Source organism: Callospermophilus lateralis, chromosome 1, assembly GCF_048772815.1.
Source record: "Callospermophilus lateralis isolate mCalLat2 chromosome 1, mCalLat2.hap1, whole genome shotgun sequence".
Classification (NCBI taxonomy): domain Eukaryota; kingdom Metazoa; phylum Chordata; class Mammalia; order Rodentia; family Sciuridae; genus Callospermophilus; species Callospermophilus lateralis.
In genome coordinates this window covers 222,693,548-222,712,369 of record NC_135305.1, presented here as the reverse complement: position 1 = coordinate 222,712,369, position 18,822 = coordinate 222,693,548, and the positions used below count along the sequence as shown (strand labels likewise).

Here is an 18,822-nt window from a genome sequence, read left to right as displayed (position 1 = left end):
GCCGGCTGTGGGGCTGAGGTTGGCTTTGCCCACCCCTGTGCTCCTGTGGCCTCTGCGGGTCCCTAGAGGTCAGGCCCATCTCCCACCACCCTCTCCCAGAGGCACAGTCCTGGGGGCCTGCCGGGAGCTGCAGACTGGAGCTCACTTGCAGTTCAAGCTGGAGCCCAAGCCCTGTCAGTGACCTGGCAGTGACATGCCCGAGACCCTGGCCCACCATGGCCTCCAGCTCTGGCTCCCCCTCTGGTGCTGGGTAGAGAAGGGCCGTACACACCCCACCTTATCCCTGTGTCTCCCCGACAGAACTCGCCTCCTCCATCCTGCAAAATGCCCCTGAAAAAGCCATCAGCTCTCTGCCCTGCCCTCTTCACAGGCCTAGCCGCCCGCTGAGACTGGGGCCTATGTGACAAGCAGGGGACACTCCCTGGTCTCCTAGAAGGTTGCAGGTGGAACCTTGTGAATCCCGCCTGTGTGCCAATCCCCTGTCCTGCCCCTGGGCCCTGCACACCCACCTGGCTGGCAGAGCGAGTCCGAAGCCTCAGGCCCAGGCTGATGGGCAGCAGCCTCGTAGTGCTGTCTGTCCTCGTAGCTCCTGGTGGCCGTCGACTGTCCATAGCTGTAAGTGTCCTGCGTGAGGGTTTCCGCGGGAGAGAGGGGGAGCAGCTCAGGGCCTGGGCTGGAAAGGCTCCCCACAGGCCCCAGCTCAGTCACTCACTCCCGTGCCCCCCGCCCCGTGACAAGCCCTGGTAGAGGAACTGGGGACACAGCGCAGACAGAGGTGGACGCAGCAGCCCTAGTGGAGCTGATGCTAGTGACCAAGAGTTGACTGTGATTTTCAGTAGGCTACTGGGAGGCGGGCAGTTTTGGAGGGAGATGTCCCAGGCCTTGGTGAGGAGTAGGGAGAGGGACAAAGACAGTGACTTGATGGGTGCCATGCTGGGTCTCTGGTGCCTGTGATGCCATTCACTGATGTGGACGGGGATGAGATGGGGGCAGCAGCTGGAGGCAGGACTGGTCACAGCCACTGCAGGAGAGCTGGGAACACCTAGTGGAAACAGGGCCAGATCTGCAGGTCCCAAGCTGCAGCCACTGACCCCAGGATCTCCTCGGGTACAGCTTCCCCGATGGAGGGGACTGCCCCCCTGGGAGGGAACTGTAATTCAACTGCCTTCCCACACCTCACAGACAGTGCTAGAAAGAAAGGTGACCATACAAGGCCCGCAGGACGGGGTCCGAAAGGAGTCCACCACACTCATCCATGCCACACGACGTCTCCCGCCACGTTGACAGTGGGGTACCTGATAGGTGGGTGCAGAGGTGGGCCCGGGGACAGGCTCCTGGGGCTGGTTGTTGTAACCAAGGTCCTGGCCAGAGTGGGGCTGGTAGCAGCCATACCCTGCGGGGGCTCCAGGGCTGGGCGGCTGGGCTGCCGGGGCGAAGGCCAGGTTCACAGAGGGGTCCATCCCGGGAGCCGGCTGCACGGAGTAACTGGCCCCGGAGGCCGGGAGAGGAAAGGCTGGGGGCAGCTGGGTGCTGGAATCACAAAAGCCCGAGCTGATCAGACACAGTTCTCAGCGCGCCTGAGCCGGACGTGGAACTCCAGCAACCCGACTCACTGCGGCCAACCCGAGCGGGACACCTTCTGAGTTTGCCAGCGCCTCTGAGCTTCCTGGGGCCCAGGCACAGTTTCAAGTTCCCTTCAACCATCTCAACAACCCCGAGGGGAACCAGGGCAGGGTTCGTGGCCATTGGGACCAAACCCATTCTGCTGCTTCCCGGGTGAGACCCTGGTGAGGCTCGTCTTTGAGCCCAACATCAGTGTCCTCCCAAGACAGCTGACTTCATGGTGTAGATGCCACCTGATGCCCATGTGGCTGCAGCCAATAAAACCAAGTGGAAAATGACTGTGACCCGGAACTGCATCTAGCACAGCCCTCTCCTAGATTCCACCGCTGAGCGCCAGCCTGCAAGGGCGAGATTGCCCCGCACAGAGCTGGAATTAGGGTGGAGAATCCGACCTGTGTGATCTGTGAGCACCGCACACAAAGTGAGAGCGGAACGGCTGCGCAGGGTGCCGTCCCCGGGCTGCAAGGCAGACCCGACTGGATCACCCTAAATTGGGGGCCATCTGGCTTAACAGAGCAGGTCACCACCTGGTTGTTAAGATGCAGAAGGTCCCTTAGCACCAAGGACTGTTCCTGTGTGAGAACCGGCTTCCGGTGAGCCCCCATCCACGTCACCTGGCTCCCCATAGAGAGGACAGTACTGTCCACCCTGCAGTCACCAGGAGGCCCTCCAAGGAGGAGGGTGGGGGGCTCCCATCTCGCAGAGAAGCCAGCACAGGTGCTATTTCGAGCCCAGCACCCTTTGCTCTCTGTCACCCACCAGGGGAGGTGTGGAAGTGGAGGGGCCTTCACCAGGGAAAGGGATAAGGAGAGATTTTAGCCCTCGCCACACAGATCACAGGAGACGGCGCGCAGAGCCCGCAGGCAGGCGGCAGGATGAGAGGAATTCGGGGGCAAACAAAGGATCGCACCATCCCTTGGTGTCCACAGGGAGTGGGTTCCAAGACCTCGCAGACACCAAAACTTAGGTGCTACGGGGCATGCCATCTGCACAGGACCTGCCGCAAGGTCCTACGGACCTTAGACCATCTCTAGGTGACTCCTAACACCTGCCACAAAGTTGTGACACTCTATGGTTCAGGGAAACATAAGAAGGTCTCTGTGTCAGTGACACAGTTGTGTTGAGTCAGCTGTTGGCCTGGGCTGACTCAGCCCGGGCAGGAAGGCTGCGAGGACCGGGCCTGGGGCTTCCACCAGGAGCAGGGGAGCAGAGCCGCCCGCCCACAGGGCCTGCCGTTCTCTGGGGTGCACAGCGCTGCCTGTCCCGCGGCCCCACACCCCACAGCCTCTCTCTGTCCTCCAGCAGCCAGGGGGTCCCTCCAAGCCCACCCTTTCCGCGTCTTCCCCCTGCTCAAGGCCCTCCCAACCCTTTCAGCATTGCCCCCGCCTGCGGGTGGCTGCTCAGATGTCCCCTCTAGGCCAGGTCTTCCCAGACAGATCCCCATCCCTGCCATTCTGTTCCTCTGGCTTCGTGGCTTGCAGCAGGTGCCAGACTGCTGGGCCTTCAGGTTGCTGGATGCGGGCAGGTCGGGGTGGCCCTGGCTGACGCCTTGTTGGCTGCTTCTCTGGAGCCCCCTGAAGCGCTCTCTGGCCCCAGGTGCTCCTGCTGGCTCCCGACCCTGCCCAAGAGCAGAGTGAATTGTGCCAGAGGCCACACACTCCCCGGATGGTGCCCCCAAGGGAGGTCTTCATCTCTCCAAGGAGCGCCTGGCAGCTACAGAGAAACAGACCCTCAGATGAGCCCCGGGAGGTCTCTCTCCTTATCTCAGAGGACAAAGGTAGATGAGAGAGTGGCCAGGAGCCGCATGTGGCTCAGTGGTGGGGGCGCCTGCCCAGGTGAGGCCTGGGTCCCACCCCAGCACCATGCTTGGGCACACACACACACTGCAGCCAACACAGCTGAGACGATTCGAAACCTTGTTTCACTTTAATCCATATAGATTTTGACTCCTGTGCCTAGTGGTGGCCACCGAGGTGCAGACACCTACCAAGGAGCGCCTGCTCTGTGGCTACCGCAGCTCAAGCTGGGGAGACCCTGCCCATGTGGGGCTCTGGGATGCCTTTGGGGCTCAGGGCCCTGCTGCCCACGCCTGGGGCGGCTCTCTGAGGCCTGAGGCCTGCAAGGGAGGAAGTGCCGGACTGCGAGTCAAGTGCTGGGCCCGCCCACCCCGAGGTTCCAGGCAGGTGCATGGGTTAGAGTGGCGTTCACAGCACTGCTGGGCAGCTGGGGACACTGCAGCACAAAAACTCACGATGCTCCCACACTGCAGGTCTGGTGTGCCCAGGTGAGGCAGAAGGCGCTTCACGAGGCAGCCAGAGGGCCCTGGGCCCTGGGATCACAACTGACCTCTGAGAAGCACGGAAGAATATGCAACTCAGTGTTTCAGAACCCAAGGAACTTTAATAATTTTGATTTAACAATTTGATCCTCATTTTTATTTTTTTAAATTTTTTTTTAGTTGTAGATAGACACAATATAATTATTTATTTATTTATTTTTAATGTGGCGCTGAGGATTAAATCCAGTGCCTCATGCATGTCAGGCAAGTGCTCAACCACTGAGCTACAACTCCAGCCCCTGGTCCTCATTAAATTATAATTTCTGTACTGTCTTTAAAAATAACAAACGCTGGGGCTGGGGATGTGGCTCAAGCGGTAGCGCGCTCACCTGGCATGTGCGGGGCGCTGGGTTCGATCCTCAGCACCACTTAAAATTAAAATAAAAAGATGTTGTGTTGACCGAAAAACTAAAAAATAAATATTAAAAAATTCTCTCTCTCTCTAAAAAAATAAAATAAAATAACAACTGCTGGGCACAGTGACGCACGCTTGTACCCCCAGTGGCTCTGAAGGCTGAGGCAGGAGGATTGCGGGTTCAGCAACGGTGAGGCGCTAAGCAACTCAGGGAGACCCTGTCTCTAAATAAAATACAAAAAAGGGCTGGGATGTGTCTCAGTGGTCAAGTGCTCCTGAGTTCAATCTCCAGTAACCACCCACCAAAAAATTAAAAATAAAAATAATAGCTTTATTGAGATCTAATTCACACCGACACAATTCAGCCATTTAAAGTGTAAAGTGTGATGGCTTTAGTACATCTGGGAAGTTGTGCAACCTTCACCACATTAATTTTAGAACATTTTCATCACCCCAAGAAGCAGCCCCATGGGAATGGAAAGTGCCAGCACTATGGAAAATGCCCAGCGGCTCTCTAAGGGCTGGACAGACTGCCCAGGTGAGCTAGCAGCTCCTGCCCAGGTGTCATCCCAAAGCACGGGGGACATGGATGTACAGCCATGTCGATAGCAGTGTGATTGACAACAGCCAAAACACAGAAGCAGCCCTAGTGGCTGCCAGCTGCACAGAGAAACTACTACGGCTCAGGGCTCTTAGATTAATCCAGGAAGCAAAGGGAGCCACCCGGTCCCGTGACAGGATGTGAGCTGTTTTAGGAGCTGCAGACAGACCTGTGCCCCTCCAGAGTCAGACAGACCCTGAGCCCTGAGCCCAGGGCAACAGTATTTGGAGATGTGCTCTTTAAAGAGCTGATAAAGAGTGCCTGAGGCCACAGGCTGGGGTCAGGACTCACAGGCCTGGAGAAGCCACACGGCAAAAAGGCCACGCCACCCACGAGGGAAGGAGACTGCGTGGCGTGGAGCTGGAGTTGGAGACTGGGTCCCAGTGGTGCCCTAGGGAGGTGGAGAGGCTTTAAGAAGTGAGCTGGTGGGGATGGCAGGACTGGGATGTGCCTTAGAAGAGGTTGGTGACCCCCGCCCCTTCTTTTTTTTTTTCAATTGCCTCTCACATGCCAGGGCGATGGTCCACCACAGCCAAATCTCCAGACCCCCTTCTTTTGCTCCCTGGCTCATGAGGTAAGAGGGTCTGGTGTCGTAAGTTCCCTCCATGATGTGCCCCTTGCCACACACCTAAAAGCCACAGGCCCCCATCATGACTGAAACCTCTGCAGCTACAGCGGGAAGAAACCTGCACTCTTTTTAAGTTAATTACGTCAGGTATGTCGTTACAGTGACGGAGAGCAAGCGGTCACCATCTGCAAGCCAAGAAGAGGCCGTAGGACAAACCCGCCCTGCCCACGCTTTGATCTTGGACTGCAGCCTCCAGGACTGCAGGAAATAAAGGTCTGCTGTTGAAGCCACCCACTCTGCAGGATTTTGTCACAGAGGCCCCAGCTGACTAAGACTGCCATGACCAGGCTGCTGAAGTGAGAACTGAAAGTCCAGGGCTGCAGGACCCTCGGGGAGACACCCTGGGGCCAAGCTGGAGGGAGTGGGAGAGAGCGAACAGGACTCACAGGTCACAGTCAGAGGCCGCCCCCAGGCAGCCAGGGCTGAGACGCCCACCACAGGCCGGGACAGCCAAGTGTCAGGAGCACTGGTGGTGACGAGGCAGTGATGGAGACCCAAAAAGGGAACTCTTGGCCCACCTCATGTTGAGTAACTGTCATGCGCAGTGAAGCCGCCCGCCCGCTGCCCACAGGCCACCTGGGGTCGCTGCCTCTCCCTGAGAGCTCTGCCCAGGGGGCCCAGGCAGGAAGGGAGAGGAGAGTGGAAGGGCAAGGGGCTCGTCCTATGGCTGCTGGTTTGTGGCGGTTGTTTCTTTACTAAAACTGCAGCCTGTTTTCGCAGGGCCCCAGGTAAGAAGAGCTTTTCCATTTTTGAAAGGTTGGAAAGAGTCAAAGGGTGTGCTTTCATGACAGCAGGTGGCCTGAGCAGCACACTTCAGCATCTAAACCCCACGCTGGCCGAGCGCTCGGCAGCCCATTCACTGTGCTGCTGCAGCTCAAGCTGGACGTGGTGGCCAGCGAGGCCTGTGGTCCCTGCTGCTCCAGCCTCTGCAGGCAGCCTGGGCGGGGCTCCCTCCCGCGTCTCAGGCGGCAGCTGCCAGATGGGCCATGGTGGCTCTCCTCCTCCAGGGGCCAGGTTGGGTCATTCACATGCTGGGTACTCCAGGGGGGACACAGGCCAGGCCCCTGGAGGCCCAGGCTCAGGAAGGGCAGTCACTTCTGCTGCAGTCTGCCAGCCCCAGGAGGGCATGAGGACGCCTGGACGCAGGCCGTGAGATCCGAGGAGTCGCAGAGAGGCCTGGCCGGGGCAGCAGCAGCCAGTCCTCCACGCCGTGCTTCAGCTGGGCAGGAAATCAGGGTTCAGCCCTGTGGCTGCCAGGCCCAGGACCTCAGAGCAGGAGTGTCACAGGGAAATCCTGCCCTAGGGACCCTGGGCCATGTCTGGGGACACATGTGGCTGTCATGACTGGGAGCTCCTGGGCTGCAGGGCCGAGGCAGGGAGGCTGGCCTGGCCTGGTGTGCAGAGCTGCCGCGGAGACACTTGGAAGGGGAGGGCAGGACACGGGAGCATGGGTGGGACAGGCTGAGGGCCTAGGCCTGGGGAGGAACAGGCCCCAAGGCCTCCACCTCCTCAGCTTCCCACAGCAGAGTCACCCTGACCTTCCCTCCCTTCTTGCAGTTCCTTGGCTTTTTCCTGGGTCCCCTGAGGAATCCGAGCTCTGGCCGTGCCCCATTCCTTGCCAAAGGCACTGGCCCAATGGATTTGCCTGGGGTCACCTTGGCTTGAGCCTGAGTAGAAAGGCCCTGTCACTAGGGCAGATCCAGCAGCACCTGCCCAGGCTAGGCAACAAATTTTATAGTAAACACATTTTGCCAGCAGAGAAGGACGAGGAAGAGGAGGAGGAGGAGGAGGAGGAGGAGGAGGAGGAGGAGGAGGAGGACAACGAGGAGGAGGAGGAGCCGTGATGGCACGAAGAGGAGGAACCCAGTCCACCCACTGGGTGGGGTGAACCAGGCCCAGTGGGTGAGGCTGTGTCTGCAGGGCTGGGGAGGGACAGGACACTGCTCATGGCGTGGGTCTTCCTTTAAGATGACAGAATGTTCTGGAGTTTGAGGCGATGGGTGATAACCCCATGAATGTCAGAAAGCCACTGTTCCTGCAATTTAAAAGGGTGGACTGTGCAGTGAGTTATGTCTCAAGAAAGCTATTTTTGAAAGTGTCTTTTGGGGGAAGAGGAAGCTCTGGGGGACGCTACTGTCACCTGGTGTGCATGGACAGTGTGACAACAAATCCACCATCATGAGCCATGAGAACACACGAATAAAAAATGTGGGAAAATACTCGTGAAAAGGACAGTCATCTACATTCATAATTTTTTTAAAAGGCACTTCGTATAAAGTCTTCAGTTCTAACTAATTATTGTTTTGGAAGTTTTAAAACATTAAAGTAGGCGGGTGTGGTGGCCACGCTGTAATCCCAACAGCTCAGGAACTGAGGCAGGAGGATTGTCAGCCTCAAAGCCAGCCTCAGCAAACGTGAGGCACTAAACAACTCAGTGAGGCCCTGTCTCCAAATAATATATAAAGTAGGGCTGGGGATGTGGCTCAAGGGAAGTACCCCTGAGTTCAATCCTTGGCATAAAAAAAAAAATTAAATGAATTTGAAATGAGTCGGGGAAGCAGGTGTCTGGGCATCAGGGCTTAGCCCTTGTCCGTCTAAGGCCAAGGCCCTGTTCACCCAATGAGGATGCAGAACTGGGGGATTTCTATCAGCATAAGGATCTGATGCTGCAGCTAGGCCTGGACTGTCCCCAGAGGCCATGTGTTGCAGGCCTGGCCCAAGGAGGTACAGCTGGGAGATGGAGCAGCCTGAGAGCTGGTTTGGTGGGAGGCCTCGGACCCTGGAGGTGTGGCCCTGCAGGGGACTATGAGATGCTCTCTGTGTTCCCTGGCCACTAAGAGAATGGTCTGGGGCACCATGGGCTCCCTGCAAGCTGTGCCCCTCACCACAGGCCCAGAGCAGCAGGCCTGCCACCTCCAAAACTAAGCAAAACCCCCGTCCTCTTTAAGCTGGCCATCAGGTATTTGTTAGTGACAGGAAGGAAGGTGACACACCATGCAAGGCACTCAGGGAAAATGGGAGAAAGCAAGGAAACACAAAATAAGCACGAGATTCAGTGGGACAGGAAGAAGCCCAGCGCGTAGCGAGAGAAGGGCTCCTGACCTTGCTGGGCACGGTGCCTCCTACAGGGTGGACTGCTGGCTACTGTTTTAACCCTCAGCCTCGAATCAACAACCCTTTGCATGTGAAGAACAGAACGGAGAGAGGAGGGAGCCACCTGGGGCCAGCTAGAGGAGACGCCATGCCATCCAGGCCTTGAAGGAGCCCGAGGCCCTCGGGAACTGTAAGGTGACTCTGCTTTTGCTGGTGGCGCTTGAGAGCAGTCTGTGTGAGATCTGATGGGAAGGGAGAGAAGCCCTGGCAGCAGTGGTGGGCACGACCAGCCCAGGGACATGTGCTGGCCGCTGCCCGGCCAGATGCAAAGGTGCCACTGTGCAGGCAGAACTGCACCAAGGCTGGAGGTGGGCAGCTGGGCTGCTGCAGGAGAAGCGCAGAGCCGGAGAGGCCAGAGGAAACATGTCGCCTCAGGGGCAGCCGCAGCCTACGGCCTCCACTCCGAGCCACCTGGGGAGCTCCATGCAGAGCAGGGCGACAAGGGACTGGGACAGGGCAGGGGCAGAAGCAGAAGCAAAGAGCCCCAGAGGGGGCCAGGGCAGCCCAGCACAGGAGAGGCGAGAGGAAGAGGAAACAGGGCCAGGTGTGCCCAGGCTTGTGGTCCTGCCACTGGGGGTGGAGTGATGGAGCCACAGCCCAAGGGATGCCCGGCTCAGGCAGGGGAAGAAGTGGGAAGACCTGCCCACACCCTGATTTCACCTCAGAGAGACCCATTTGGATTTCTTTTTTTGGGGGGGACAGGGGGTACCCGGGCCCTCGACCACTGAGCCACTCCCCAGCCCTATTTTGTATATTACTTAGAGACAGGGTCTCACTGAGCTGCTTAGTGCCTCGCCATTGCTGAGGCTGAGGCTGGCTTTGAACTCACAATCCTCCTGTTTCAGCTCCAGAGCCGCTGGGATTATAGGTGTGCATCACTGCACCCGGCTCCATTTTGGATTTCTGAGCCTCTGAGTGTGCAGCTATTTGTTACAGCAGCCACAGGAGACTTATATGGAGGCAGGAAGCCTATCAGGGCAGTAGGTCCCTGGAGCCCAAAGGACTAGGGTGCAGGTGCCCAAAAGGCCAGCCCTGCACTGGTGGCCTAAGCGGCTTATGGAGGAAGAGCGCTTGGGGCCTGAGGTGGGGCTGGCCACTCCTGCACAGGGCTCACATTCCCAGAGCTGCAGGCCACGTGATCGGCTGTGCACCTGCTCTCACCCTTTTGACAACCATATAAAGTCGAAGCTCGGGACTGGGCCTGGGCTGAGCTGGACGTAGGAGTGCATGGCCAAGACCAAGGGCACCAGCTGTGAACACAGCCAGTGAGGATGGCTGCCGGAACACTTCTGGAGAGATGCCCTGGGGACAATCTCCAAGGTCTGAGGGGAGGGTGGTGACACTGAGTCAGAGTCAGACACCCAGAGAGCCAAAGCTGGGGACTCAGGAAGGTGCAGGCACACTCAGGAAGTCACAAGGAAGAGCAGGGAGACCCTTAACCCCTGCCTGGTCCAGGCAGGGGCAGGAGGGTGTTGGGGAGAGGGTGTCCATGAAGGTGGTGCCCACGGGAAAGCCCCCCTCCCTGTGGTAGTCATGTTTTATTTTCCGCATCTCATGGTGCTTGGCTGACCAGGGAGAGGCCCCTCTGGGGCTGGTGGCTCTCTAGAGATGGCAAAGGGTTTGCTGGCAGCACAGCTTGCTTCCATCTGCAAACCAGTCCCTCTGCCTGGGGCACAAGGAGCCCACTGAGTCACCAGGGACAGTGTCTCAGTCACTGCGCACACCTCCAACAGACCACAGCCTGGGGACTTGTAAAGCACAGAGGTTTATTGCTCAGAGTTCTGGGGACTGGAGCCCAAGGTCAAGGCATGGAGCTGACAGAGGCTGATGAGGGCTTTTCTGCTGTGGCCTCACCTGGGGGAGGAGGCAGTGCTCCTGGGCCAGCTGCTGGCCTGAGGCCCAAGGCCCACATGCAGGGGAGCCTCAGGGTCTCTGCACCTCTTCAAACGATCAGACTGTGACGTGACCCCTCCTCAGGCACTGTAAGAAACCCCTCCTGTGGCGCTGGCTTCCCGCATAACACTAGTCCACAGGGCAACGCTGCAGGTGCAAGAAGGGGTGGGAGGGTTGACGACACCAGTGGTTCTGGTGTGCGCCAAGAGGATTTGGGGTCGAGGCACCGCGGGGAGCATGGTCAGCAGAGGGTGTGGAATCTGGAGTGGCCTACAGGGCCTTGGGCTGGCCATACTCTTTCTTGCCTCCGTTTACTCACCTGTGAAATAGGAATAGCTGATCTGGCGCTGGGACAGTGAGACCACTGAAGGAGGACTCCGTGCCCCTGGGCCAGCTTGGGGCTGGTGCACTGTGTGTCCAGGGTGGCCAGAACTGCCCGGGTGAAGCACTGCTGGGACTCAAGACTCACTGTGAAACCGGGCAGCCTTTAAATAGTGGCCGCCCGCTCACACACAGCTGGTGTGAGAGCAAACAGCTTGTGAGGCCCAGGAACTGGCGACGTCGCAGCTTCGCCCTGTAAAGCTGCCCTCGGTCCACGAGCAGGTCTCCTGCTGCTGCTGCTGCTGGAACCACCTGTTGCTCAGAGACAGCCGCCTGGCACTGCAGTGCTGCTGCCCGCTGTCTCCACGACAGCAGTGCCTGGGCTGGGGACCAACCTGGGGGTGGGAGCTCAGGCAGGAAGCTGGACATGCCCCGGCCACCACTGGTAGAGGAAAACCGGTATTTTAGCCCAACTCCATTGATGCCCGCTCTCCCTTCCTCCCTGGGCTTCTGTCCTTGGGCCCTGGGCTGTGGTCTCTGGGTGGCTCTTTGCTCTGAATGCTTGCTGGGGCAGAGGGAGGGCACGCATTCCAGATTAGATTTAGAACACAAAGGCGGCAAGACCCATGGATACAGTTTTGCTCACAGTTCACTGAATTCCTGGAGACATCGAGGTCCTGAGGATGGACGGGGCTCATCCAGAGACGTCCAGGTCCCCCACCCGGCCTCTCTCCTGACATGCTCTTACTTGTTCTCAAGGGACCAAGACCCTGAGGGAAGAACAGGCATCAAAATGCAGTGTGGAACCCAAGGTCAAGGCCAGTGGTGGGATCTCCAGGGACTATTAGGAAGGAGGACATATCCTTCCAGTGGCAAATAATGATGATTCTGCTGGATATGGCTTCCAAAGAACACCTCAGTGGGAGCACACGGAAACAGAAGACAGAGTCCAAGACATGAAAACCCAAAGGAAGAGATTCTCCCAGAATCCCAGGGCTGAGCCACCTCAGTGATTCTTGCTTTGAGGAGGCTCTTAACTTGGGGACACAGCTCTTCCACTGCTGGCCTCTCTAGCACCCTCCTCCTAGGGCCCCCCAGTGGTGAGAGGCCAGCACAGGCAGCCGGAGACCTGGGCATCAAGCACACCCATCTTTCAGCACTGCTGGGGGAAACCCTGGCTCCGGCATGCACTGTGCAAGGCTGGAGGCCAAGGTCAAGGGCTGCACGAGCGAGGCCCCACGTCACTGCCCAGGGGGCCTCAGGTCTGCTTTATTGGCAGTGAGGTTGCGTTCCACAGCCCAGGCGCTATTTGACTGTACTCCTGTTCTCAGGGGCTTTATGTTTGAAACACACCATACACTTTTGTTTCGTTTCTGGTGCTGGGACGGGACCCGGGCCTCAACGCTTGAGCCGCACCCAGCCTGTCTGTTGGACAGTGTGCTTGCGAGGCTTAGCAGAACTGGCATTTTCTTTTCTTTTACTGTGAAAGCCTTATGTGTGTCTCCAGGTGGAACCCCCACTACAAACCCAGATGCCCCTGGAAAACATGCTGACGCACTACAGAGATCTCAGCTGTTCCGAGGTAACAGAGGCTTTACCACCCGCCCTGTCCGCAACCGACTTGAAGCTGCAGTCAGAATCCAGCTCCACACCAGGGCCAGCTCAGCCCCTTGGGACAGAGCCCTGTCCACATTCTGGGGCTGTGCCCAAGCTTCTCAGGGGGGCCAGGCTGTGTCTGGCAGCAGCCCCTGGGTTTCTCTTCCATCCTGCTGAAGGAAGGTGCCTCACAGGGTGGCCCTGTGGTGGTCTGTCAGTCATGCACTGTGGAGCGAGGCTCCCTGACACTGCTGGCTGGGCAGGAGCGAGGATGCAGGCGTGGCCGAGGACAGGCAGGTGAAGAGCTTCCAGCTGAGCCATTCAACAAAGTGATGCCTTTCAACTGCTGCGGACACCAGCATCTGGACATCTCGGGAGCGGTGAGGGGGTCAGGTGTGGCTTCACTGCTCTCCTGCCTGCGGAGGTGGGGGGGTGGGAAACCTCCTGGGGAGCAGCAGCAGCAGCTCTGCGGCCCCTCAGGCACGGAACCTCTGCTGTGGGAAGGAAGTGACAAGCCAAGTCGGCCACCAGGGCACCTATGAGGAAGCTCCACAGAGAGGACAGTGGCCCTAGAAGCAATCACTGCATTCGAAATCAAAGCTGGCTGATGGCCTTCCAGAATATTCAGCCCAGGCACCGGAGGCTGGGATCAGCTTTGCTCCAGGAGCAACCATCCAAGGGACCGACTTGTGCAACAGGACCGACTGTCCAAGGTACAGAAGCCGACAGAGCCGGAGGAAGCCTCTCCAGTCTCAACCGGCAGGGACAAAGAGCTGCCCTGGGGCACGGTCAACAGAACAGCAGAGGAAGCAAGTGCGTGGACGCCCAAGTCGCCTTAGCAGGGAAGCTGCCAGGGCAAAGCACCCAGCAAACCAACACCTCGGCTGAGGGTCTACCCAAGAGAAGACCACAGGACACTGCCCGGAGCAAAGAGCAGATAGATGGTGTAGGGTGTGTGACTGGCAGCACTCGTCTGGAGCCCCCGATATCCGGGGACAACCAACAGCCCCTGGTGGGCTGCCAGGGTGGGAACATGGTGCCTCGGGCACCTCGCACCTACCTTAGAGAAGGGAAGCAAGCCGGTGTGGTGGACATGCCGGCCATCCTAACTACTGGGGAGTCTGAGGCAGGAGGACCGTGACTTCAAGGCCAGGCTCAGCAACATAGTGAGACCCCAATTTAGAGCATGATGACAACCAAAACTGGTCCAAACCTCAAAACACAAACTAGACATCCTCAGAGCCCTCCCAAGCAACTACAATGGCAGGAACAGGGTTCTTCCTGTGCCTGTGCTACGCAGGCTCCCTTTATGAGCAGACGGGGCCACGACACCGCCCTGGCCAGCCCCACCTCTGCCAACCCTACCTCTGCCAGCCCGGCCTCCATAAGGCAGATTCCTGAACTCTGCACAGCTCTGCTTGGTGCTGGTCTTTTGGTGTGGGAGGGTTCCACCTAAAAACCAAGTCCTGCCACCTGGTCTCCCACCCCATGTGTGGTTGACTGGCTGAGGTGACCTCTGGCCCCTGTCAGGCTACAATCATGGCAAACACTGATTTCAAGAGTCATGAGAAAATGCTTTTATAGCTGGACACAGTGGCCACGCCTGTCATCCCAGTGACTGGGGAGGCTGAGGCAGGAGGGTTGCAAGTTCAAGGATAGCATCAGCAACTTAGCAAGGCCCTGTCTCAAAATAAAAAACAAAAAGGGCTGGGATGTGGCTCAGTGGCAAAGCGCCCCTCAGCACCACACACATGATAATGATGATGATGATGATGATGATGATAATGATCATCAGTGGCAGAGCACTTGCTTGGCATGTTCGAGGCCCTGGTTTCAATCCTCAGCACCATATAAAAATAAAATAAAGGCATTCTGTCCATCTACAATTATAAAAAAATTTAAAAGAAGATTATAAAAATTCAGAAACAGAGAATATGTTTGGAAATTTAAAGGATCTCTCAGGAGTTTACTTTTATCCCAATGTTTAGGAATTTATTTTTGATTCTAAAATGGATAAAATAAAAATTCAGAATCTATACTTTAAAAACTTAATTCGGTCAGCCAATAAGTTTTCTTAAAAATGTACTTTTTTTGTCAGATACAGTAGTCATGCCTGTAATTCCAGCTGCTCAGGAGGATCCCAAGTTCAAGGCCAGCCTCAGCAACTTAGCAAGACATGCTCTAAAATAAAATAAAAAAGGGGCTGTCAGTTTAACTCAGTGGTAGGCACCCCCAGGCTCAATCCCAGGACCACAGGTGGGAGTGTGCAAAACAAAGGTAGCCGACTTCGAGATCCCAGTGGGAATTCAACAAAACTACTCCAGGAGGCAACAGAGCTGGCCTGCCTGCCACTGTCTTGGAGGCAAGCCCAGCATACAACCCACCCAGCTTTGCACATCTCATAACCCATAAGACTTAAACATAGATGGGGTGTCCCCAGCAGCCCCTGGCCTCACCGCTAAGCAGCACCCCTGAGCTGACAAAAGCATGGTTGGAGTCACACAGGATTACTCCTTCATTCTGAATACCTGCAGCCCTAACTGTGAAAAGCACTGAGACTCAAAGCTACATAAAATAATGAAATGATAAGCAATGCCAATGGTAGCCACACGAGAAATCCCAGCTACTTGGGAAACTGAGGGAGGAGGATCACAAGTTCTAAGCCAACCTGGGCAACTTAGGGAAACCCAATCTCAAAATAAACTTTATTTTTAAAGAGAGGTACAGCTCAGCAGTACAGTGCCTGCATAACATGTCATAACATAACTGGGTTCCATCCCCAACACCAGTTAAAAAAAAGGATAATTAATATCAACAAGTAACTGCAAACACACAGGCAATGCTAACTGACTGACAATTAAAGAACAGTCCAGACCCCAGGCCTATTTGTGGATGACCGTGCAAGGAACAGCCCCATCCAAGGCTGTGGTCATCAGCTTTACAAGCCAGGAAAACCCTCTCAGAGCTCCAAAGGAGTACTGCTGCCTCTGCTTGGGCAAGTCACAACACAGGTATTGTAAATACTATTGTCCAAGGACTGCAGAGAGTGGAACTCACAACACCTGGGGTCCAGTCAGCTTTCCTATGGCACATTATATAAGAAACACATTTTCCAAGACAAAGTGGCTTCCCCCAAAAGAAGAGGGCTGAGGCAACTTAAGATCATTCAAGTAATGTACATAATCTTGCTTCCCACAGTACTTTCAGCTTTAGTTAATATTTATTCTTTTTTTGAAGAATAATCCTCTCGCAGAGACCATTCTAACGACATTGGACATTTGGTTGATGACAGTGTCACATTCTTGGCTACGTGTATGTCGCATTGCCGGAGCACCACAGGACAGAAAAGAGCAGCACTAAAATGTGTAAGTCCATTAACGCAAATCAAAACAAAAACACCTGCTGACCTCAGCAGTGACCTATTTTAACACGTAAATACTCAGCTGTTCTCCTGGCAGGCCATGCCAATAGCCCAACAATCAAGGGACTGTGCCCATGGGAATGAGGGAGGCACTGGAGAGAGAAGGAAAAGGAAGAGCTGGCGGGCAGGCGGGGCAGTGCTGCCAGGATGCACAGCCTCAGCCAGGAGGCTGGCTGAGCCCAGGCCCTGGCCCTCAGACTGCCACTGAGCATAAGGAAAACAGAAAAGAAGAGTGAAAAAGGTCCATCCCAGGAAAACGGCAGCCAAGCACTCTCCCTTGAGAGAACCACGGCTAGCCAGGCCTGACCGGGGAAGCCCTGGGGTCAGAAAACATCGGGACATGCTGACTCCCGGGCCTGTTTCCAGGCCCTGACTGGCCTCTCCTTGAAACTCCATAAGAGGGAGCCCACGGGCGCACAGACGCTGGCCCAGGACCAACATTCCACTGTGCGGGACCAGAACACTGGCTGGCAGCTCCCAGCAGCTCGGATGCTCGTGAACATGTGGCAGGGGCCCCAGGTTCAGGGAACAATTGTCTCTGAGGTGCCCAAGGGCAGTTGACGTGGGGGGTGGGCTCCAAAGGGGCTGCGAAACTGGCCCAAGAGGTTCTACCGGGCTGCCAGTTGGAAATAGGGTGGTACCCGAAAATGACAGGTCAGGGTCCTTTCCCTGGAGCTGCAAGCCCTGGCTGTGTGACTCGGGTGACAGGCAGAGGGCAGCAGAGCTGCAGCAGTGAGAGGCCCTGGAGAACAGGCGGTGGTGTGTTTGTACCCCGAAAGTCGCCCCCCGTAGAACCCTCCTGCCCCTTACCCGCTGCCATCTCTCCTCTGGGCTCCTATCCCCCCCAAACTCCTGGGACCCCACCTCCCCCGGCTCTTACATACCTAAACACCTCCACTGGGTTCCAATGGCTCAGCTCCCTCTCCCCACTGGCCCCCTTCCCTGCAAACCCCAGGTGCCCCACTCCCACTGGGTCTCAGGACCTCAAGTTTGCTCCTCCCTCAATCGGGTCTCAACAACCTCCCAACCGCGCGCTGACTTCCTCCTGGTACCCTTCCAGCTGACTTCCCTGCCTGCGGGTCTGTCCGCTGTCCCCTCGCTAGGGGTGGCTCCCCTCGGCCTCCGCAGGCCCCGGGAAGGGCTGCCTTCTCCCTTCTCCACAGAGGTCGGTCCTCGCCCCACCGGCTGGACTGCTGCCTCCCAGATCCCTTTTCCTCCTCCATGGCGGGGTCAGTACTGCCCCCCCAGGCACCCTTCCACCTCCTCCTCCCCCATCAGGGGTCCCTCCGCCCCCCCACCGGGAGGCTTGTCTGTCCCTCAGGGGTCGTCTGTCCCTCAGGGGTCGTCTGTCCCTCAGGGGTCTGCACCCCCCACCTCCCCCATCCGGAGACCCCTCTGTCCCTCAGGGGCCTGCGCCCTCCGCCCCCCCCACCCGGGAGGCCCGTCCGTCACTCAGGGGTCGTCTGTCCCTCAGGGGTCGGCGCCCTCCGCCCTCCCCGCCCGCCCAGGTACCTCCCGGGCTCCCCCGGCCGTTGACGGTGCTCCAGCCCCACAGGCCCGAGGACCCTCCCACGTCAGGAGCCCCCTCCTCGCTTCCCTGACGGTCGGCTCCGAGGCCATCTCGGCCGCAGCCCGCCTGGCAAGCCCGCCGGCTCCGACCACGCCGCCACCGCCTCCTCGCCTCGCGGTCCTCCTGGGGCAGGGCCCGCGCGCGGCGCGAGGGAGGGCGGGCCGTTTACCTGGACTGCGGGCCGGCGCCCTGTGCGAAGCCGGAAGAGCTGCTCGCCGCCATCTTGGCGTCTTCCCTGGGCCGGCGGCCGCTGACGTCACCGGCCCGCCCCCTCCTCGGCCCCGCCTTCCTCTTCCCCAAGCCAGTGAGGGTCTCCGCTCAAGCCCCGCCCCACCTTAAGCCCCGCCCCTGCAGCGAATCACGCCCCTTGCTCGGAGCTCCGCCTTGCCTTCAACCACTCAGATAAGCCGTTCTCAGCTGAGGCCCCGCCCCATGACAAGCCCCGCCCCTTACTTGGAGCCCCGCATTCCCTTTAACCACTCGGAAGTGAGGGTCTCCTCTCAAGCCCGCCCCTTACCCAGAGCCCCACTCAAAGCATCTGGCCTTCTGACTATACCATATTACAAGAGGCTTGGAGTAAAAAGTTCTTTTGCCAAGGATGGCAGGGGTGTGTTCTTTTGCCCTCCCCGTCCCCCCCCCCGCCCCCCGCATTAAGCAGACACAGGGCTAGTTAATTCTTGGACAGGCACCATGGAAGCCCCGGGTGCCAAAGGAGCCCCACTGGTGATTTAAACGAATGGCATTCTTCCGTGTCTTCATGACCGTGTGTGGCCACTAGCAATGGTCTGGCTGGTCTGGCAGGTGTAGCTCTCTCACCATGCCCTGGCCAAAGCCCAGCGAGGTAATTACACATGGCCCCCCTCCAAGGCCCCGCGGTTCTAATTAGGCAACGGAGGCAGCGTCTGCTGTACAAAGGCAGGTCAACCCAGTGTTCTCTCTGGATTGCATAAACCCTGTGTCCTGTTAGGATTTCCAGGACCTGGCTGGTCCACACACCAGCTCTTGGAAGGGGGTACAGTCGGTTCCCACCACTTTGCTTGTGTAAAGTTGCCGTGGACCTTGAAGTAGTGACTCCTCCGGGGGACCTTTTCTCAAGGGAAAGGCCCCTGGGAGGTCCAGGCTCCCGGTGGCCTTGGTTCACAACATGTTTGTGGATCATCCATACATGACCTTGTTCTCTGAGTTTGGCTTACAGTCACCTCCTTTGGCGTGCGCTTTTATTCATTAGCATGGCGCTCTCGGCCAGCAGCATAACTCTTCCTGAACAAAACCAAACTTCTCTGACCACATACTTCCCCTGGGAGGCACGTCGCAGGAGGCACT

At 57.5% G+C, this 18,822-nt stretch overlaps 1 protein-coding gene across 4 annotated transcripts in view; it reads right to left on the bottom strand.

Annotated features, from left to right (window-relative positions):
• Zfr2 (zinc finger RNA binding protein 2) overlaps positions 1–17,728 on the bottom strand; it is a 36,833-nt gene extending 19,105 nt beyond the window's left edge. For all 4 annotated transcript variants that reach the window (XM_076851363.2, XM_076851373.2, XM_076851382.2 and 1 more), the window contains exons 1-3: positions 17,669–17,728; positions 1,296–1,530; positions 510–624 (exon numbers count right to left, since the gene is read on the bottom strand). In XM_076851363.2, the coding sequence (XP_076707478.1) occupies positions 510–624; positions 1,296–1,530; positions 17,669–17,721 (403 nt within the window). In that variant the 5' untranslated portion in view covers positions 17,722–17,728. The remainder of the gene's footprint in view (positions 1–509; positions 625–1,295; positions 1,531–17,668) is intronic.
• Between the last annotated feature and the right edge of the window lie 1,094 nt (positions 17,729–18,822).